A 19761-nucleotide genomic window follows, 5' to 3' on the forward strand; every position below is an offset into this window, starting at 1 on the left:
GCAGCAGCTGAATAAAACTGGAACTGCTGCAGCATAGGTATAGATTCGAGGGAGGGTAAGGCATGGGCCTGGTGCAGTGGACCCCCTCAGCACAGTACTCAGCCCTGAGCGCTCCAGATTAAGTCCAGAGCAGGGGCCCCTCCGTGTACAGTACAGGAGGGCTTTTAAACTTTTGTTACGCCACTGGACCTGGTAATGGAGTTGGTAAGTTTGTAAAGGTGACACTCACATGGAATTGATACGGAGGTTGTTGTGTAAAATGGTTGCAAATTATGTAAACCAGATCAGACTCAGCATGCCTGCTTCTAAGAAGGACACAACCATGAAGGAGGAGGGCTTCTGCAAGTGTACGGTAGTGCACTCTACAGCACCAGTAAAGATGTAGAGGGAAGGCAGAAGAGCACCACGCTGGGGCAGAAGAAATTAAAGATTTTATGTAAATATAAGGACACGCAGTGTAGAAAATGCAAGAAATGTCCCGAAAGATGATAATGGCAAAAAGTCAATCAAATAATTAGATTCTTGACCTGGAGGGAAGACTGGAAAACTTATAACTCTGCCAAAGCAGCTGTTTGAGGTCAATAAATGCTCATCCTAGTCACTGGAGCTGCTCAAACACTACCTTTCTCCGAAGTAGAATGAATTGACTGTTTATATCAAGGGAACTGTGTACAAAAGGATTGTTTTCTCTCCTGCAGGGTAAAGTGGAGGCCGAACTCCACCTGCTCACTGCAGAAGAAGCAGAGAAATGTCCTGCGGGGCTCGGGAGGAATGAACCTGATCCATTGGAGAAGCCAAAGTAAGTATCTCTCCTGTTTCACCCAGCACTGCCTTATCCATGCTGAAAAAGTAGAGATGAAGGAATGCAGCAGGCCATCCGAGCCACTATGTATAGCAGTCCACTGAGGTTTTAAAACACAGAAGCCTCTGGCAGAGGGGCCTGCTACCATGGAGGCTACACAGGTTGGCAGTGACAGGTAGTGTCTAGTGGATGCCTTAGGGTCTTATTATCACCTCTTTTGTGACACGCTTACAACACAACAAATGGATGGCATGGGGACTAGGCCACTAGCCCCAGGAGGAGGGAGGAAGTCAGTGACATTCATTCTCATCACTCAACTGTCTTCTGCCCATTCTCCATCTTATGTCCTAAAAGAAACCAAAAGATAACATGGATGCAGTCCCTTTACCAGTCAAATGGAAAGCTAGAAACTGGTAAGACAATATACATGGGAACGCATACACACACAAGCTCCACCGCGCACCCCACCACATCCAACCACTCAAACGCAACCCTAAGGAACCTTTCAAGGAACCCAAATGATTAATATCACTGCAAACTCTTTGACCGAATATCATGCATGACTTTGAGAAGCATTATAAAAGTGCAGGCGGGTTGGGACACTAACTCAATTTTGATTGGAAAGTAGTGATCTTACAGACTACAAGCTTTCTTGTAGACTTGAGGGTAACATTCAGTATACTAGGAAATAACTAACTGTACATCCAAGGATTGGAATAGGCGGGATGTCACTCACCTCGATGCCGGCTCGTGAGTATGAACCAAATCCTATTTATTTAGGTAAATATTGCCTGGCAGCAAATATCTTCATGCACAGCATGTTTACAGGAGTATGTAACTTTAAGTGCCTGCTTATTTATCCACTTAGGGTCTGCTTCCTGATAACTGAGATATTCAACCTCCAGGCAAGTCAATTCATCAGCTAGTGAATGAAGAATGTGTCAAGAAAGAGAGCAAGACTGATAAGACATAGTAAACGGAAGAGATAAAAGATTGGTTGTACTCTAGACAAATACAATAGAAGCATGTATTTTCTCCTCTGACAGCAACATAAAGGAAAGGTTGGGCAATGAGCCCTAACTTCTGTCTAAATAAGATGTCAATGGTGATGCACAAAGAGCTGTGGCTTCATAAAGTAATCTCCACTCACATTGCGATAAATTGCCCTCCACTAGGATTTCCATTGGGCACATTTGTGTAGCAGTTAATAAACTATGTCATTATACATAGGAAATCTAATAATCACTCTCTAGAGACATACATTCAACAATGGCACAAATGTCAACATCTGAAGCAGTAAAACGTTTTAATAAATCTACTTATGCCCATAACAAAAGTGCAGTCCCTATAAAGGAAAAAGCAGCAAGCATGCTAGAACTAGCAGAACAGAATGCAGGCCGAAAGGCCTGTAGAAATAGTCTGTGTGTCGAAGTACACTATCAAATGCCGTCTGAGATGAAATCCTTATGTTAATCAAACTTTAACAGCACCTTGGTACACAGACTGCAATGGCATCATCATATCAAAAAATCAAAGAGGCCAACCAGGACCCCAAAACTATCTTTAACATATCGAAAATGTTTCTACAGCCTAATACTCTTTGAAGAGAGATCCCTCCCTCCCAGGCCCTACGTGACCGGATCTCAACCATCTACAAAGAAAAGATCCAGGCCATCAAACAGGGATTTACTTCTACCCCAATGACTGACCCCTTAAGTGGCCCAGTTTTATGTACCCCCCACAATGGGACCATTGCCAGTCTGACCACATTGGAAGATATATCCCCATCACTATCATGCAAACTATCCTTTCTTGTAAATCAGGCTCAACCGATGACCCCTGTCCACCAGCCATCCTTCATGAGGCTATTGACCTAGTAAATCCATCCATCAACCAAATCCTTAATGCCTACTGAGCTACAGCCGACGTTCTCTCAGCCTGGAAACTGGCTGTTGTCAGGCCTTTGCAAAAAAAAGCCGCTAACAGATCCCACCACTTTGTCCAATCTCAGGCCTATCTCCCTGCTGCCATTACTAGCCTAAATACTGGAGAAAATCGTGAATCAGCAACCTATCTCCTTTCTTGCAAGCTCCAACTCTTTTCACGGACTCCAGTCTGGTTTCAGGTATAAACACTCCACTGAATCGGCTTACTTGTGGTCTCTGAGACCATTAAATTGACCCTGGATGCTGGGAATGATGCAGTATTAAAAGTGTTGGACCTTTCTGCAACATTCTATACCATCTCACACAATATTCTCCTCCTGCGAATCCAAGACGTAATGGTCTCCCACAACTCCCTATCCTAAATTAGAGCCTTTCTAGCTAACAAGAGACAAACTGTTGTCCTAGGAGAAATCTCTTCCAAAGAAAAACTGATCACTAGGGGTGTATCAGAGGGATCATCCTTCATCCCTGCTCTTTTCAATATCTATATTGCCCTTCTTATATCTCTGATTGACTCCTATGAAATCGCAACCATCTCTTACACGGACGACACCCAGTTGATCCTCTCTCCCCAGATAAGGGGTCTAATGGTCCTGAATTTAATTTCCAAAAGTGTCTCTCCAATGTGATTTCATAGAAGCAAAAAAAATGAGCTTAAAAGAAAACAGAAATTCTTCTGTTTGGAAAATCCAGTCTTTTGTCTCCCACATGCTGGTGGCCAAACTCAGTCCCCTATCCACCAGACACGGGTTACAGTATCAAAGATTTTGGGGGTCAAATTCAATAATGAACTATCTTTTCAACCTCAAGCGGCAGCGGTAGCATGCATGTGTTTTAATCTGATGAAATCTCTCAAAATGTTTTTCATTTCCTTCTCTTCACTGCCAGGAAAACCGTAGCATTTGCCCTCATTACGTCAAAACCCGACTACCGCAACAACTTTAATGCGACTGCTCAAAACAGCTAATTCGCAAACTTCAGATGGTCCAACACCCAGCAACCAGAGTGGTGCTATAGCTCCCTAAACAGAGCTCTGCCTCAGCCACATTAAAAATACCCTATTGGCTACCTATACATAAAAGAATTGTGTTCAAGACCCTGTTGCTAGCCTTTGGAGCATTCAAGGCTATGGGCCCTAAATACCTCTCAGCCAGATTCAGTCATCACAAGACTTTGAGAACACTGAGATCCTCGTGTGCAAATCTGCTGAAGTCCCCATCATTCAGATTAAAAACTGGAGGTGGAAAATCCTTTATGGTGATAGGCCCTAAAGCTTGGGACCAATTGCCAACGTACCTCCGTTTTATAGACACGGAAGAGGCTTTTAAAAAGACCCTGAAGACCTGGCTTTTCCAAGGCCCCGACGTACTCTGTCATGCTCTCATTAAAATTGATCCATTCAGGCCTATGACAAGGTTTCACAGTGCTGCTTAGTACAGCAACAGGATGCTCATTTACGAGTTGTAGTGCGCTTTATAAATAACCCATTCATTCATCATTATCCAGGTGAGATACGCTGGGGACTTTGTCTGCAGTGGGGTTGAAGAGAAGATGGTGTAAGACAAACTCTAGAAAGAGCACTTGAACTCAAAAACTTGGGAGTCTCAAGAATTGCAAAAAGTGGTCATGAGTCCGTCTCAACGTCTCTAAAGGCAAAGGTCTTCATATATAGCCGTATAGCTTGCTGCCCATGGCTATACTGGTTGTTAAAGGCCATGAACCCCCAGCTATAGGCCTCATCCACAGGCAAGGACCTATGACAAGGAAGAAGGTCTTTAAAAACTAGTATAGTCCATGGCAGAAAAGCAATAAGGCTATTAGAACATTCCACCCACTGAGGGTAGAATGTTCTAAATTAAAAAGGTAGAAAGACAAATATTGGAACATTGGAGCAGAAGGCTTATACAAGCCATTATTGGCCCTGAGCCACTTGATTGTCTTCAACTGAGCTCCCAAATTCAAATGTCCTAATATGGTGTACAAACCAGGAGCACCTGATTCATGGACGAAACCCACATTTCTTCCTACATTGGGTCTGCTGGAACAAGGCAAAATCTGGTCCTTGGAGAGCCTGGAAACCTGCATATGACCCTATAGGTTCAAGAGAAGCAGGTCCAGCACTGGCCTAGCAACTTCCAGAAAAGCTTTAGCAGGGGTACCTCGCAAACCTACTTAGTCCTTACCATGTTTGTCCAGCTCTTGTAAAACTTCAGAGGTGGGTTTTCCCGATTAATCAAATGTCTTTCGAGGACCCAGCCTCTTTAAAAGAAATTAAGAACCTATGCTTAGTGTATTCTTTAAGGCATCTCAGGGACCAACAAGGTGTTTCTCTACACACTACCTAGGAATCTGGGATGTGCGATGGACAGAGTCACCTACCTAAATGGTTGCAATGCATTTTGTGAAATCTCTGTCCTGAACAAATTTGAAACAGACAACAACATAATGCTGCCCAGAGCAACTGCCAATGGTTAATAATGATTCAAGCATTCCAAGCAATCACTTTTATGCTATGTAAGTGAGTCAATCTAAATGACACAGGTTTGCCCTGAAGTAGATCCTAAACTCACTGTGTTGGGGAGCCTCAGGCTGCCCCTCATTGATGAGGCCCAAGAAAGCTGAAACCTGGTAGGGGCTGCTTATGTTACCATTTAGAGGGGTAGCAACATGACAGTTTGGGCTAAAATGCTTATTATTGTACGTGTCAACAAATTATTATGGCTGGTCCCTATATTTATTGAACCAAACATAGTGAAAAACAGTGGAATGGAATGCTTCTCTCAGTAATTACTAGTTAACTTTGATTTGAGAACTCCCACCCATCACTTTTCCCAATTACCAAAAAAGTAAATCTAGAAAAAAGGCAGACTTAAGTATATGCCCCAAGACATAATAAGTGATTTTGGAATCTGGTTCTAAATGGTGAATGTGGTAAATCCTAAACGATGCTGAGCTTCTATATTCACATTTCTAAGCATTTAGTGCAACATTAAATGGTGCGTTTGTGTTATTGGAAGCCTATTTGCTTCCCTCACCAAATACTCTAGCTTTCACATCTCAGTATCTTTGACTTGACCATTTTCATATACATGCCCAATTTTTTTTATGGTCTCTCTCCTCTCAACCAAGCCTCAAATCACACATTCTCTTAATTGCTGATATGAAATAGGTCTCATTATTAATAAGCAATTAGTTCAGGATTAAATGACGTATTTCTGAGCTCACTAATGGCAATACTCAAGTGTTTCATCCATCATGCAATGTGTTGAATTTCTTCTTTGTCAATTCTTTCTGCATTACCCTATGGGTCTGTGCATTGTTTTTGGGGGACTGAGCCTGTCGATTATCAATACACCGGCTGTCCAGCATTTTGACAATTCATCAATAGTTCACTTTTAATTATGCTTCTATGTAATAGTTCTCTATATCTGCCAGAACACTGTTGAGTTTAGCTATGTTCTCCTGGAGACCCTTGGCTGCTTGTTATCCCATCCAAATTTAGCAATATTGCTTTTAATGCTTGCAAGTGAATTTAGAGAGTGAAAGTGGTAAGGCCTAGAAGAGTACAAGGAAAACCTGGGGATGAGGGCCATTTTAACACGGCAGTATCCATTCTCAACCAATCAATAAAGTAGGATTTATAAAGCGCGGCTAATCACCCGTGAGGGTATCCAGGCAATGAGGGACTTGCTGATAAGGGTAGGTTCAGTTGAACTGCCAGGTCTTAAGTGCCTCCCAAAATTCTAGGGGAGAAATGGAGGTTTGAAGGTGAAGGGAGCGGTCATTCAAGGATTTAGCAGCGAGGTAGAAGAAGCGTCCTCCACTGCTGCTTCAGCCAATGCTGGGAGTGGGCTTGAGGGAAAGGGAGACAGAGCACATGCGTCTGGAGGGTTGGTGGAAGTTCAGGCAGTGGTTGATGTATGCTGGTCCTTGATTGGGTAGGGCTTTGTAGGTGTGAATGAGCATCTTGAATTGGTATCTCTTTTGAATGAGGAGCCAGTGAAGTTTCTTGAGGGGAGGGGTGATATTGGTCCGTTTGGGAAGGTCGAGGATGAGTCTGGCTGCTGAGTTCTGAAGGGTTTGCAGTCCATTCAGGAGCTTAGTGCTAATTCCTATGTAGAAGGTGATGCAGCAGTCCAGCGGCTGGGGACTAGGGCTTGAGTGATGGTTCTTATGGTGTTGATGGAGAACAATTTGAAGATTTTCCAGAGCATGCGAAGAGTGAGGAAGCAGGTGGATGAGACTGCGTTGAACTTGATTTTAATGTTGAGTTTGCTGTCCAGGATAATGCTGAGGTTAGGAACATGTTCTGTCGGAGTGGGTTTGGGTCCCAGTTCAGAAGGCCCCCAGGAGTCGTTCCACGGGGAGATGTTGTTACCGAAGATCAGCACTTCTGTTTTGCCTCTGTTGAGTTTCAGGCAGTTGATTGTCACCTATTAGGCGACACTCGTCATGCATTTGCAGAATTTGGCTCTTGAGGTGGTCCGGTCTTCAGAGAGCGAGAGGATGAGCTGGGTGTCGTCTGAGTAGGATATAATGTTTAGTCCATGGGCTCTGTCAACGTTGGCCAAGGGGGTCATGTAAGTGTTGAACAGCGTGGGGGTTGAAGGATGAGCCATGAGGAATGCCGCAGATGGCGTTCTTGGATTCCAAAGTTAACTGAGGTAGGTGGACTCTCTGGGTTATTCCGGTGAGAAAGGAGGTGATCCATTTATGGGCATCTCCTTGGATTCTGATGTGATGTAGTCTTTTGATTAGGGTGTGGTGGGATACAGTGTTGAAAGCTGCTCAGAGGTTGAGGATGATCAGGGCTGCTGTTTCTCCCCGGTCGAGGAGGGTTCTGACTTAGTCTGTGACAGTGATCAGGGCGGTTTCAGTGCTGTGGTTAGTGCGGAATCCCGCTTGGTAGGCGTCCAGAAGATGGTTGTTCTCCAGGTGTTCTGTGAGTCAGAGGCTTCTTCGAGGACTTTGGTGGGTAAGAGAAGCAGAGAGATAGGACGGTAGTTTTTCAGTTTGTTGGGGTCAGCCGGCGGTTTCTTGAGAAGGGGCTTGACTTCTGCATGTTTCCATTTTTCGGGGTAGGTGGCCGAGGCGACAGCTGCATTAAAAATGGTAGTAAGCTCGCTGCTGATCTTCTTGCTCCAGAGGTTGAAAATGTCGTACGGACAGGGGTCCATGGGGGCTCCTGAGTGGACGAAGTTCATGATAGCTGAGGTGTATTGAGTGGCAAGCTGGTCCCAAGTGGTAAGTAGGTGATCAGGGCATGCATCTGTGGGAGCGAGGTGGCCAAAGAGGTTGGAGGGGGCAGGCTGGGGTTCAAAGTTCTAGTAGATGGTGGAGATTTTGTCGTGGAAGAAGTCTGTCAGGGTGTCTCAAAGTTCTGGGAAGAGGTGGTGATGTTTTCGGTAGCTAAGGAGTTGGAGAATGGAGAATGTTGAAGGTGGTTTGAGCTGGCTTCGATTGTGGTCCGCCAGGGTGTTCTTTTTTGTTTCCTTCAGGAGCTGGCAGTAATGGTTGAAGGTTCTCTTGAAGGTGGCTCTGTCTGCCAAATCCTTGCTGATGCACCATTTCCTTTCTAGTTGTTTGCAGTTGTGTTTGCTTGTTCTTTGCTCCATAGTGAACCATCTGGCCTGTTTGGTGTATGTTTTGCAATTGCTGGGCTCGATGGGGCCACTCTGGCTGCAACTGAGTCCAGTACCAAGAAACCCGACAAGGTCAGGTGTGAATGTGCTCCTTGCATAGGCATTCCGCATCGGTAAACATGGGAAAAGATCAGTGGTTTCAACTAGCATCCTTCACAGAACTGCCCGATTTATATTAAAACTAAAAGACATCCAACATGTATGTTCCTGTTAACAGAATAATACTTTAAACCGGCCAACCAATTAGCTTCATTGCTTGCACATAAAGGATTTGCAAAAGAAAGCTATAATATCATCAACGGTAGGTGCACCAATTATAGCAGATATGCTTCTTGCAATGGATAAACAAACCTCTACCTGGTTAGGTGTAGAGGTGATGACCTATTTGCTTCATGATAAGATGTTCCCCTGCCCACTGGAATGCACACTTACATTATGCAGTCTACGGGAACTCACTCATATCCCTGTCTAACATACAGCATACTCCAAAGTGTACCACACTGTATACCCCTCAAAGCCTCATTCATAGTCTAAAATGTACCTATCTACAAAATACAGTTCACACACGAAAAGCACTTCGGCGTCATGTCACAGGGATGAAGCGCTATATAATTCCACCTGTCAAATAAAACATCAAGCACTTCCCTTAACCAAATGCTCATCCTACCTATTTAACATAATGCACATCCTGATCTCTTTCATATCAAATACACACCTAGTATTTGAGTTCCACAATGTTCTATTCTTTCTCCCAACTACTCAGCTTATATACAGAACCTCTTGCATCGATACCACAAGATCTATCTACCTACAACAATACGCTCATGATACCCAGCTTTACTTTCGTCACGCAGACCCCACTAACATAACAAAACTAAAAGTCTTCCTATAGAAACTAACAAATAGATCTACAAATGAACCTATCCAAAATCTCTTCTTCTCAAGCAACTCTCTGCCTCTATGACAAAAATGTCTTAAGGTTCAACATCCTCTTGCCATTTTCTTGTCCCTCGTTCTGCACATGAAATCTCTTGGCTTCGTCGTTGATCAAAACCTTAATATAAATGATCACATTGTCAATTAACCAAAACTGCCTCCTATCAACAACATCTACTCAGGAAACTAAAGCCTTGGATCCTTCACTCAGACTTCAGCGTTACAGTTCAGTCTCTTGTTTACATTCACTTAGATGGCGGTAACACAGTGCTAGCAAACCTTCCTAAAGTCTCTACTACTCCTCTCACAGCTCAACTTCATGCTGCTTCCAGGCTCAGCACCGGTGCCAAGAAATCAAACCTTATTACACCCATCCAAAAACAGCTCCACTGGCTTCCCCTTGATGCAAAGGTCTGCTTCAGGATTGCGTGCACAGCTTACTCTTCTACAAAAGGAGAAACTGAGAATCCGGAATAAAACATCTAAGCATGCTTTCTCATGACTTGACTCACTTTGGAACTCTATTCCTGACCACATAGTATGTAGGCAGGACGATTAGCTTTCCAAAAACTCACCTTTTCAAACTATAATTCATAGACTAAATATTTATATTATATTTAGCTGTTTTTGTCCAATATCTCTTTCTTATGTCTTTCACCAATGTTGTTAAGTGTAAAACGCTGGTATATTATATATTGGCCGCAACATTTTATGGTTTAAATCGTTTTTATTGAATGTGTTGCAAGCAATAACATTACACCCACCTACAACCACTGGCCGGCGGGGAACAGTGTAGTCAATTCCAAACTTTGTTAAAGAAAGAGAGGGAGAGTCAAAAAAGAGTAAAGAAAAGCAGAGAGGATACTGAGGAAAGCAGGAGGGAGAAGAGAGAGGAATCCACCCACAGCTTAAGGTACGACTTGGTAGGGATCTAGGGCAGAGTTTCCTTCGGAGGGAGGGGCGGGCCCATGGGAGGAGCCTTGGGAAAACACAGGACCCTTGAGTACCGAGGGCAAGTAAGCTCAATGAACTCGGAGGATAGGTATGCCCCAGGTCTTATCGGATTTAGGCAACGTGTGGCTGATCCCGGCAGTGATCCTTTCCATCCCTACCACCTACCACAGTCCGTGCATCCAGTCTAGTTTAGTCGGGATGTCTTCCATGCCCCATTTTGCCAGGAGAACCTGCTTAGCTACCCCCAGAGCTAGAGTGATTGCCCTACCCCTTCTGGACCAGAGAGGGTATGTGAGAGGGTTGGGAAGCCCCAGCAGAATGTAGCTAGGCAATCTGGGAAGTTCTGTCTGGTATATGTGATCAACTAAGAGCAATATAGATTCCCAGAAGGCCTGTATCTTAGGGCAGTGCCATAAAATGTGTGACAGTGTGCCAGCCTGTTCGCAATTGTGCCAGCAAAGATCGGTGCTGCGTGGCCTCCACCTGGCGACATGCGCCGGAGTATGGTACCAATAGTGCACAATTTTTACGAGCCTCTCCTTCCCTGATGTACTGCACGATGACACCGGGCCCTGTGAATGATGTCCGCCCACTCTTTTGAGGAAAATTCCCAACCCAGCTCTGATTCTTGCCTACGCTGTGCTGGGGACTTAGCTTGATTCTTAGCCTTGTTGAGAAAATTATAGATATCTGACAGGAGGCGTTTGTTTGAGGTGCGGGTAATAAACCAGAGCTCAAATTTTGTGAGGAACCGACCTGCATGTACACGGACTTGGGGCTGTGTGACCCAGTGGCGCAGCGCCAAGTACTGCCAGTATGCCTCCTTGGGGATCCCGTAGTGAGCTACCAATTGGGGAAAGTCCATGATTCCCTGCACATCGAAAAGGTTGCCTATACGTTTACAGTTTGCTTCTTGCCATTTCAAGTAGGCGTTCCCTACGAGAGCCGGCGGGAGGTCTGGGTTCCCAATGAAAGGGGTCAAGGGTGACACAGCCGAAGACAGCTGACATCTCTCCTGGACCCTATCCCATACCTTCATGGTGGCACGCAGGACCGGGGAGATGTACACGCTCTCTGGGCGGTGTCGCTTGGGGAGCCAGGGAACCTTCCAGATGTAGATCCCTGCTACACCCCTATCCATGAAGCACCAGTGTTTTTCCGACTCTAGTTGGTACCATTCTATCATCCAGCGCAATTGCGCCGCCTCATAGTAGCGCCCTAGATATGGGACACCAAGGCCCCCCTCCTCCTGTCTCAAGTACGTGAGGTGCCGAGCCATGCGCGTTTTCTCCCCCCCCCCAAATGAAGCCATTGATTAGTTGCTGCATTTGGGCCAGTATCGTAGGTGGCGGACATAGGGGGAGTGTCTGCATTATGTAAAGCAGGCGGGGCAGAATCGTCATTTTAACGGCAACTATCTTGCCCAGCCATGAAAGGACATGTTTCTTCCAATTGTTCAGTTCGTGGTGAACCTTAGCCAGTATCTCTGAGTAGTTCACCTGGGCAATCTTCGCGGTGTTCGGGAAAACCTGGAGCACCAGGTATATGATATCGCTAGCAGCCCAAGAGAATGGAAAGTTCAGCAACAGTTGGTGACGATCCGCCGCGGGCAGCGTGAGGCTCAAAGCCTGGGTCTTCTTCAGGTTGATTTTGAATCCCGACGCTGCGCTACAGGCATCGACCTCCACCAGCAAGGGGGGAAGAGAGAGCAGCGGCCGGGTTAAAAAAAGGAGCACGTTGTATGCGTATAACGAAATCTTGTGCTCCCTATCTCCCATCCGGATACCGGTGACCTGCGTGAGTAGTCGCTGTGTTTGGACCTCTCCCGTACGGCAATGAACCCCCTCCAGCTCCTTAATTTGGTCCTCCAGTTCCCCCCTCCTAGCCTTATGGTCCTTCTTCAGGCCAGCCGCAATAGCAATACAGCGTTCGCGGAGGACAACCTTCAGGGCGTCCCAGAGCATGTCTACCCCAACCGAGCTTACGTCATTCACTTCCAAATAGGTTTTGATAGCGTCCCGCAGTTCAATGATATTATTATCGTATGTGAGCAATTTGTGATTTGAGCACCATGAACTCTGCCGTGGAGAGCCACCAGGGAGGAGCAATGTTAAGACGACCGGGAAGTGGTCAGAGAGTGCTGCCACCCCAATAGATACGTCGTCGGTGTATGCCGTGACTCTAGGCGAGGTCCAAAAAATCTATGGTGACATACGTTTGATGTGCCGCGGAGAAGAAGGTGTACTCCCGTGCAGTCGGAAAGCGATGGCGCCAGGCGTCTGTAAGACCAGCCTCCTCCAATCTCTGAAGCATCGTGTCGGAGATCGAGCCTGAGTGTCTCACCCTAAGCGTCGACCTGTCCAATCCAGATATCGCACTTAGCATCTCTCAATAAGGCAAGAAGCGTTCGCCGCTGTGCAGGTGCTTTAAGACCCCGAACATTGAAGCTCATGATCAAGTCTTGTCATGGGATATTGTGAGATGGCACATTTGCGCAATGACCTAGCATGTCGTGGAGACAGCCAGCAGCGGCAGGGTACTTGCTCCCCCCTTCCCTTGCCCCACCATTGGACTGCCACCCAAGCAGTCCCGCCTTTCCCGCAGCGCCTCGCAGTGTCCCTCGAGCCTGGAGCAGGCCCTAGGGGCGTGTAGGGGGGTAAGCCCAGGACATCGGGCCGAGCATCCAGATCAACTTTGAAGGGGAAGAGCGAATAAGAAACACAGGCAGCGCACCTCCAGTGAGCGCAATAGCCCCATCCTCCACCCCAAGGGTGTCCTGTCCTCCCCGTCACCTCCCGCTGCCGCCAGCCACCAGTGTCAAAGGTTCACCCTACCTGTCTGTTGGATGGCTGCAGACCTCTCGTGGGTGGAGAAGAAAGGAAGGGAAGGAAAGAGAGAGAAAAGTAGCAGAGAGAGGAAGTGAAAAACACAAAAAGACATCAATGTCGTCTTCCAAAAGGAACAGTCCGCACCAACGTGCATGGGTCCATATGTCCGACAGTCTGTCATCACCACTCTGAAGATGGGGTTCCTCCCCCCCCAAGACCGATGTCTCAGACCGCTGGGCTCGGACCATTCATTCTACCATCAGGTTGCAGGACACTGACTACTAAGGCCATTCAATTGTTTCGGTCACCGGAGCCCTCCCGGCTCTGCAGCTGTCTTAGTAAGGCTTCCCGTTCTTGTTGGCGCTCCTCCTCCGACGGCTTTGTCTGGGTGCCCCTCCTAGGACCACGTCTTCTGCCCGCTCCCAACAGCCTCCCGGCTTATGGACCTCCCTCCGGCGCATCTGAGTCCTCCATCGCTGTCAGAGCGCTACCATATATGGCCTTCATTTCCTGTAGGTTCCGCACCCCATGCGTTTCGTTATTCCAGACGAAGGACAGGCGGAACGGGTGCCCCCACCGGTACCGAATTCCCTGCTCACAGAGGAGAGATGTGACTGGCCGTAGCTCTTTGCGCCGCTGTAAGGTGAGGGGGAGAGATCCTGGAAGACCCCCACTTGGAGGCCCTCGAATTCCACCGTCGTTCAGTCACTGGTGGCGGCCATAATGATCTCCTTCTGTCGGTAGGAATGTAGGCAAGTCAGGATATCTTGTGGCTACCCGGGGCTGGAGGCGGGCCACCCGGCACGGTGAGTGCGATCCAACGTGTCCTCCTTGTCCCACAACTCAGGGGCCATGTGTTTAAAGAGGCGAAGAACCCATTCTTCCAGCTTGTCGCCGTCTGCCTGAAGTGGCACGCCCTTGATACGGATGTTAGAGCACCTCGAGCGATTTTCCAGGTCTTCCAACTTGAGGTATAGCTCCTTATTCCGTTCGCGGAGGTCAATGAGTTCCCAGGCCTGGGTACTGAGCTCTTCCTCTCATCGGTCCCCTTTGCGTTCCAGGGTGTCCACTCTGTCCCCCACCTCACTGAGCTCCGTCCGGAGCTGCTTGATATCGGAGGCCATCTCTTGTCGCAGGCCAGCAAAGTCATTCCGAAGCGAGCTGTTCCATGAACTCTTTCGTGACCGGTTCAGCAGCGTGCCCTGCATCTGAATTTGTCCCTGCTTCGCCAACCTTCTTCCCACCTGTTTTCTGAAGCAGGTCTTTAATGGAAGGGTCCTTACTCATGGCGTCTTTCTTGGATCGCTTTGTAGCCATGGCCATGGTCGGTGGGGCACCGGATTATGGGGCCCACACCCCGCGCAACTTCAGGTGGGGGGTATGCGCTCCTCAAGGTATCTGCAGTGCCAAGAGGTGCGTATAAGGACTGCATCTGGGCCCTCGCCCCCGGAGCTCTCCGTCTTCCGTCGGCCCTCACACCGCCAAGGATCACCGTTTAAGCCCCTGGGCTGTTCCTACTGGTGCGAGGCCTTGGCCCAGTTGCGGCAGGCAAACGGCCACTCTATCAGGCGAGCGCAGGTTCCAGTGAGGCTTCACCACAGGGTCCCCAACTCCGCCGACCACACCTGCCTCGGGACGATGCACCTCCGGCTCTGACAACAGGCTGGTCACAACCGCAGAGACGCGGTGCTGGCACTCAGCTACTAGCTCCTAGTTCCCCACTTGGCCGGCCTGTCAGCATGGGAGGGTCGAGGCCCGACTGGAGCGCCCAAAGTAGTAAATGAGAGGCCAGATCTCACGGCCTAGGCCGCCGTCGGGTGCAATCGCAGACAGGCACACGCAGTACGTTAAGTCAGTTGTCGAGCCTAGGCTAGGGCTCCCCTCCAAGGTCGCGGCCTGTATGTTATCTGGCCCTCTAGACCCTCTAGACCACAGAACCTCCAAGCCGGCTTGGGGCCCATCCCCAGTCAGTGCCCCGCGAGGCCACTTCTAAACGCCACTCACCCCGGCTCCTCTTATTCATTGGTGCTGTTCCGTGTCTTGTTCCACTCTGGAGCGCCGCCACCACTCGGCTCCGAGCGCGACCGTCGGTCGTAGTTTCAGCCTCTGCATCACCACTGGCAGCGATCACTGGGTGCAGTGCTCCACTCCGGTTCTGGGGAAGTACCGCTGCTCGCCCCCTCGTGTCTGGATTCCCTGGGGAGGGCCGCGCTGCTGCCTCCCGGCTCCGGCACTAGGCCTCTCGTGTCATCGCTGCCTCACGGACCCAGGCCCCAAGAAGGCCTTCTTGCAGCACCGTGCGAGGCAGCAGTCTCACCGGCGCCTCACCGCTCCACGCCTCACCTACCCGGGAAATCGAGGCTCTGCCAACTCCAGACTCGGCGGACGCCGCAGTCTCAGAGCGGGTTCCTCGGGACGACCCCCGTACTGTCCCAAACTCCGCTGCCGCTCACCGCACCGGGGTCGCTACAGCCGTGCACAACGAGAGCCTGGAGTCGCTCTTGAGTCTGCCCTGTCGTCCTGCGCTCACCGCACCCTGAGTTCACTTCATAGCCCCCTCTAGGGTCCCAATGACACCGTATGTCGGCCTTGGCAAGCGGAGCCCCAAAGAAACGGTGCTACTCTGCCGCCAGTTTGGTCACGCCCCCAGGCCGCAACATTTTAAACATTCAATGCTCCAGTGCCATGTGGCTAGGTCTGCGCTATATAAATTCCTTTAATAACGATAAAATAGAAGCCCCCCCCCCTTTGACCTATTGTACACCCTACCTATTTCACTCTCAGCTCACATACAGACTGGCTTTCCCTATATGTGTGAAAACTTGCATATGTTCATCTAACTTCTTTTTGTGGCAGAACCAACAGCTCTTTAACATACAAGCTGATGTGATTTTGCATCATCGGGGCTCATGAGAAGGCCTCTCTCACGTACGTATCCATCAATCCAATCACTAATTCTCCCACTCACCCACTCACCCTACAACACAACCACACGCACAAAGTGGTCAATCAATGAAGAAATTCATTGACTTAGACAACAGTTATACCTATTTGCTTTGCTAGTGCTTGTTTCTTTAATCGTCTGTTGCTGGGGACATTAATTCTTTTGCCAAACCACCCATTAAACACCACCTTATTGGTTTCTCTTTAGCTGTACAGGAAGAACCTGTTCTGTGAACGGTTCCCTGTTAGGGCTCTGAGCTCTTCATCACATGCTGTCTTTAAAGTCCCCGCTGTCAACTGGACCATAACATAACGTGTATTTGTAAAGCGCACGTTCACCCAGAAGGGTATCTTGGCACTGAATGACAGATGTTTATTGTTAGTCAACAGTACTCATTTTATCGGCCTAAGAAGGATGAAGGGCTGAGTGTGCCTGCCATAATTTGTACCTGTGACCATGAGGTCCACTAAGCAACCAGACTCGACTACGCTGGGAGAAACACCATTTAGCCATCAGGCACCCTCCCTGTGGAAGTAACATTCTCTAAACCTCAGACTTATTGCTGGACATTTCCAGTTTCCTAAAGCCATTGAAACATGTATTTTCCACTCGTTGGAGCTGTGTATGTGCGCATACCTTCTTCGCTCATGGCACCATGAAAGCATTTCGGCTGCGAAAGTTGCAATTTACAAATCTCACGTATCAACATAACATATCATAACATGACATATCGTAACATCTCACTGCAGTCTAAAAATGCTTCCAGTACACTTATAAAGCTCCCTGCCACTACATCAGGATCCTATGACCTTAAGTTGTCATGTGACAGCTCTGTCCTGGGGACTCTCTCAACTATAGGCAGAAAGAACAGATCACATCGCTTTGTACTTAACACAAACCAAGACTGAGATCCAGAAGTTCAGGAAATGACGGTATAATAACTTGAATCTTTGGCAGGGACAAGAATGATGGGCACACTCAATGACCTAGGGGTAAGAAAGCATGCACACTGAAGCTACATTGAGATAGGGAACCCCAGGTGTAAACACTGGGACATCCCAGAAGAGAGAACTAACAGACTTGTGGCACACCATGAATCAGCCATTCCATAGGTTGTGGTAACCATGATGTCCAGGTCCTGGAGTGGGTTTTGCACTTCTTTACTAGGATGCCAATCAGAATAAACAATACACTACTCCTCACAGAAAGGGGAGGGTGATATCCGGTAATTTAAACTCAAGCAATCTTGACACATATTCCAGACAAATGATTTTACCAGTTGGGCACATGGCATAACCAATCCAAGAAAAAGAGAAGCTAGGGGAGAATCATTTTACCATTGACTAGGGAGCTGGTCAATGGGTCTCATCATCACTAGTTCCAAGACAACATGCTTACCTGGAAATGCTATTGGAGGGGACTGAACATCAAGGACGAGTGCCACCATGGATATAATGATGCCACACTACTTTCTGGGCACTGAATTACATATCTATATACCAGCCCCAATATAACAACTTCCCACATAAAAGCCAGCTGCAAATGCATGCACTCGCATATGTCTAGAACGAGACACTTGGATGCACAGACACACGCACAGACGCATGCACACTTCCTCATGTGCATTCATCCACATAGCATGTCAAGTGGCTATGGTTGCATATTCCTTGGGAATAGAGCTTATGCAGAGTTTAGGGCAAGCCATGAGACTCTATGATAAACGGTGCAATCGAGGGGTGCGCAATGTGCGGAGGCTACAAGAAGGCCGCCGGATCGCCTAACATCAGACCGCAGCGTGCGGATGCTCCAAAAAGGCAGCTGGAAACCAGAATGCTAAGACCGCTTGCTGGGGGTGGGGAGCCGGTTTCAAAGTGCTGCAGGTCCTCTGCAGCTACATATTGCCGTGCCAATCAGAGTTGGACACATGCCCTGCAGAGCCGGTAGCCAGCCTGGACTGGCCGTAGCGGGCATCGGGCATTTCCCTGGGAGGCTGGAGGGCTGTTTTGTAGCAGTGGGGGCTGGTTTTGTTACTGGCGACCAGTTTGGCAGCAGAGCTGCCGTATCAGCCCCCAGTAACAAAGGCAACAGTGCTTCACACCTGCAACACCCCCTGGTATTGCAGGCTGGTTTCATAAAAAATTTCCAGGGCTGCTTTGGGTTTCTAGTCTGGCCCTGGCCGATAGATGCAGCAGTGGGGTCCACCTGGCGGGTTGGCTTTACTGATAAAGGCTGCTGGAAAAATGAAAATATAAAATAGCGCACCTTTTGATGTCGGGTGGGGGGGGGCGGGTAGTAGGCCGGAGTCACGATTGTGTAGGACCCGCTCCCGGATCCCTAATGACACCACACAAACACTCACTGCCTGGGTCTCAGAGTGAACCCCGAGCGGTTCACTCTCCTTTATTTAAAGCCTCTGGCCACGCTTGGCCAGAGGATGTAGTATGTGCATATCCAGGTCCTCAGATAGCAGGACCGCTGATCTGCTACATCCCTCCCCAACTTGGTCTTAAAGTCAGAGTTCTTGGCTCGCCAGGTTTGACTGGCGAGTACATTCCTTCGTTCATGAGTGTTTTGGTCCCTTGGACGTCATGCAGTGGTGGAGTCCAACCTGGGCACGTAGGTATCATATCTCGACGAGGTCCATTAAACATCAGAGTCCACGGTGACTGTTGGGTCGTGCAATGGGGAGTGCTCTGATATTCCCTCAAGAATGATTGTAAATGGCGTTCAGGGTCTGCTTGTTCAGTGGTGGCAATTCAAAGTGATTTGTTCATTGTTCTCACAAATCTTTCGACCTCCCTATTGGCTTGTGGCCACTGGGGGGATACGATGGTGGTGTATTCCGAGCCTATTGAGGAATTTCCGTATTCTGCTACATTGAAGAGCGGTCCGTTGTCGCTCTTGATTTCGGTGGGTAATCCGAAGATGGTGAACACTTTTTTGAGGACTGGGACGACATGGACGAAGGCTTGTGAGTCTATCACTTCTACGATGGAGGATTTCGAATACATGTCCATTAGGACAAGGGTGGTCCGTACATCTGGTAAGCACCCGAAATCCATGCTTAGCTTGCCCCAATTGATCACACAGGGTTTTTCGGTGACTACCGGCGCCGGACTCTCTGACGCGCCCGTCAGTTGACATACAGGGCATTTGCGAATTAGGTCTTCTGCCATCTCTTCCAACCCTGGAAACCATACCTTCTCCTGTAATTTTGTCTTCATCTTTGTGGTGCCTTGGTGTCCTCCATGCGCAAGTAGCGTGACTTGGTGTCAGTGTTCTTGTGATTACAATACAAGACCCACGTAGGAGAAGTTCCTCCGGGGTAGTGCTAAACTCGTCCCGCACTGCCACATCTTTGTTAGGCTCTCTTTGTCTTCGCTGTCCCAGTCGTTAGCATGTTGAAGGAAGTATCGCCAAGGCCCCTTTGCACTGCTGTGCGTACTCTGGTGAGGACGGGGTCTGTCTCATCGGCCTCTTGGATGTCTTCAAGTAGCAAGGCGCGGGGCACGCCGCATCGGAGACCATTCTGATATAGTACTCCACCCCGTCTGGGCTGTCTTGGATTGCACTGGGTGACGAGATAGGACATCGACATGGTACTTTGATCCAGGGCGGTACACAACTTCAATCTCATAATATTGCAATTGGATGGCCCACCTCTCGATTGGTAGGGGTGGATGAGGAGCAGACCCTCAGAAGAGGGGTA

General features: G+C 48.3%; 1 protein-coding gene across 11 annotated transcripts in view; it reads left to right on the forward strand.

Annotated features, from left to right (window-relative positions):
• The window catches only part of OTOF (otoferlin), a 1069570-nt gene that overhangs the window by 1015724 nt on the left and 34085 nt on the right, over nt 1–19761 (forward strand). For all 11 annotated transcript variants that reach the window (XM_085613159.1, XM_085613153.1, XM_085613156.1 and 8 more), the window contains one exon: nt 699–799. In XM_085613159.1, the coding sequence (XP_085469285.1) occupies nt 699–799 (101 nt within the window). The remainder of the gene's footprint in view (nt 1–698; nt 800–19761) is intronic.

This window comes from Triturus cristatus, chromosome 6 (assembly GCF_964204655.1).
Source record: "Triturus cristatus chromosome 6, aTriCri1.1, whole genome shotgun sequence".
In the NCBI taxonomy this organism is placed as follows: Eukaryota; Metazoa; Chordata; class Amphibia; order Caudata; family Salamandridae; genus Triturus; species Triturus cristatus.